General features: G+C 33.2%; 1 protein-coding gene across 2 annotated transcripts in view; it reads right to left on the bottom strand.

The window, feature by feature from the left end:
- CCDC58 (coiled-coil domain containing 58) overlaps positions 1-2865 on the bottom strand; it is a 23269-nt gene that overhangs the window by 7672 nt on the left and 12732 nt on the right. For both annotated transcript variants that reach the window (XM_011370814.2, XM_023521281.1), the window contains one exon: positions 1242-1388. In XM_011370814.2, coding sequence (XP_011369116.1) covers positions 1242-1388 — 147 coding nt within the window. The remainder of the gene's footprint in view (positions 1-1241; positions 1389-2865) is intronic.

Genomic DNA, 2865 nt, shown 5'->3' with positions numbered 1-2865 from the left:
ACTATATTTACATTATAGCTGACTTTGGAAAATAAAGCTTCCTCTAACATATTACCCAGTGGCTATTTGCTGTTTTCTTAACCCATTTCCCATTTGCCCTGAGAATACTCATCGGTGGCGCTTGCGGCTGCAACGTTTACCCCGAGATAACTTGAGGATTACAGTTATACCTTACCTCCAAAGTCTGCCACAAAATATCTCACTTTTATTATTATTTTTGCATCACTCTAGTAATAGCAATGGTCTTTGGAAACAAATGACATAATTCTTTTTATAGCATTCTGCTTTTAGCAGTGACATTTCCATTTACAAAATATAGTAATTCTTGATAGCTGAAAATGTCAAATCCTAGAAAACGTAGCATTCCTACGCATGATGTTAACATCGTTCTGGAACAGCTGTCAGCCGAAGATTCATTTGATGAATCCGATTTATGTATACGTTTCTGTTACATTAGGATTAGAGCCAAGTTGTTTAGAAATAACTCCAAGAACAGTTTTTATATTTTATTTTCACATTGAAAACCAGTCGGATTTGCTGCAGCCTCAAAGAGCTTGTTTATGTAAAATTAAATTAACAATGGCAGCAAGTTGAACTTATATTTTCTAAGTGGGAAATGGGTTAAAAGCAAAAGCTGCAAGGATGGGAGATGAAGCAGAAACAAAGGAGTGTCCAAAAGAGCCAAAGACCCACAGCAACTTCTCCACAGAAGGGAAATAAATTATGAGGTTCTAGTCTATCTGGTTATATTAAATTGTATTATTTTTTTATGGCTCAAGAGGGTAATATCCTGAAGTTAATTATCCGTATTATATTTCTGCAGATTTCTACAGATAAAACCAGAGGTAATTACTTTCAAAATGTAAATATATTTTTAAAATGTTTCTTCTTAAGTCAAGCCTCAAAAATTAGCTATAGATGTGATTTCTTCAGGTATTCTGATGTGGTGTTGGTCTGTATGACTCCTTTTATCTTTAACAGAAGAATATATAAAGGAATGAAAATAAAATGTGATTACATGCTTCTTTCAGCTAAAGCTGTTATACTGTTCATTAATTTATCATTGGATATTCCCAAATACAAAATAAAGTCCACTAAAAATGAAGTTTTAATCTCTTGGTCATTTTTTTTAAAGTAATGACCATCCTTACTGTAAATTTTCCATATTAAAAACTGCCTTTATTTTTAAGGCTAAGTTTGGAAACACTATGACTCAGAAATGTCAACCTTATGCAACTTACCTTTGTCTGTTCTTTTCTAAGTTGTTTTAATAACGTTAAATCGTCCAAATTCTTTTCTCTTTCTTCTCGGAGGTGTTTTACTACTGATGAAGTCTGAGCTATACAATTTTTTATGACTCTGTCTCTACTGGCATGAGCCTCCATCAACTAAAAGAATAAAGGAATGAAAAGAGAAAAATCACACCAATTTATTACATTTTAGTATTTTTTAAAAAATTCTTATTTTTAGATTACAGAAATGTAATATTTATTAAAACCATTTTTCAAAATTAAATCTATGGAAAAAAAGGTTGTGCTAATCAGCTAAATCACCTAAAAACAGATCAAAGAAAACCAGTGGAAGGTATGAGGTTGGGGTTGTTTTCTTCCTCAGTATGCTCCCAGGGCTTCCTGCTCTTCTTCCTGCAGACCCTGCGCTGGGCTCATCACCTCAGTCTCCTTTTCCCTACATCTTCTCCTCTCATGATTCCATCCATGTGTTCCTCTACCCTACACCCGCCCTCACACACACGGGCCACTTTTTACTGCTATTCTTTCTCTTTTATTGTCCTTTCATGTTTTCTTCAGCCTTATATGGTCACCAAGCATGGGAAATTAAAAAGTGATGTAGAGAAAATCTTAATTACAATAAAGAAAACAAAGAATGTTGCATTTACAAGACAGAGCCCTTTTCAAGATTTTTAAGTTTAAAATTGTGTATGAAGTACAGATTATTGGTTCCATCAATTGTGTGTGTTGATTCAAAGTAAGGATATCTGACAGAGCAATTCCCCACTAACCTCACCTTAATGTGACAAATCCAATACAACTCACATCTATTTTCTGCCTTGATTCGTGGAGTATGATGGTCATGTTCTGAACACACTTCTACAATTATAGCCAAATTCTGATGATACCCCCCAAAATTTAGGGAACAAGAAGAGCAAAATACTAAAATAATATGCAATCACCATTGTAATTAACGGTACATAAATAACAGTGTTTTACTTCCAACTAGATTTAAGTGTTAACTTGCTTCATGTTAATTATATCATTCTTTCTTCCCTCTGAAGAGAATAACCTAATGCTAGGCTAGTGAATGTTATAACTGGAATAACTTAATCATTACACATATTTATATAAAATATAGGACTAACTTAACTATTCTATAAGCATTCTTCATAAGCTATTTGAAATACGTCTCTTAAATGATCATGTTGGGATCCTGTGGTTGAGAACTACTAGTCTAATATATGCCAAGAAGGAATAGATCTTTGCATTTCTGGAGTTCAGTACTAAAAGTACATTAATTATAAATCATAGCCATGGGAAGAGAAGAAAATTAAACTGCCTAATAAACACTGATCCCACCTATAGTAAATTTCCCTAATATGTTAATTTTTTCATTTTAATGTTTAGGATTCATGGGGACAGATTCGAGGCTCATATTTCATTGGCGAATATGCTGCTTCTTTACTTATTTACTCCTTAAGGTATAATTATAAGAAATTAAAGGAGCCATTGAGGGTAGGGAACTACTTTCCCAAAATGCAATAAGAAGAAAAGAACCATCATCAGAGTTAAGAAACTCTCCCGGTTGCTGTGTAAGACTGGCTAAATAATTAGCATTCTTTTATAAAATTAT

The sequence above is a fragment of the Pteropus vampyrus genome, unplaced genomic scaffold, assembly GCF_000151845.1.
Source record: "Pteropus vampyrus isolate Shadow unplaced genomic scaffold, Pvam_2.0 Scaffold1, whole genome shotgun sequence".
NCBI classification, from domain to species: Eukaryota; Metazoa; Chordata; class Mammalia; order Chiroptera; family Pteropodidae; genus Pteropus; species Pteropus vampyrus.
Note: the sequence above shows the minus strand (reverse complement) of the source record. Positions and strands in the feature narration are given on the sequence as shown.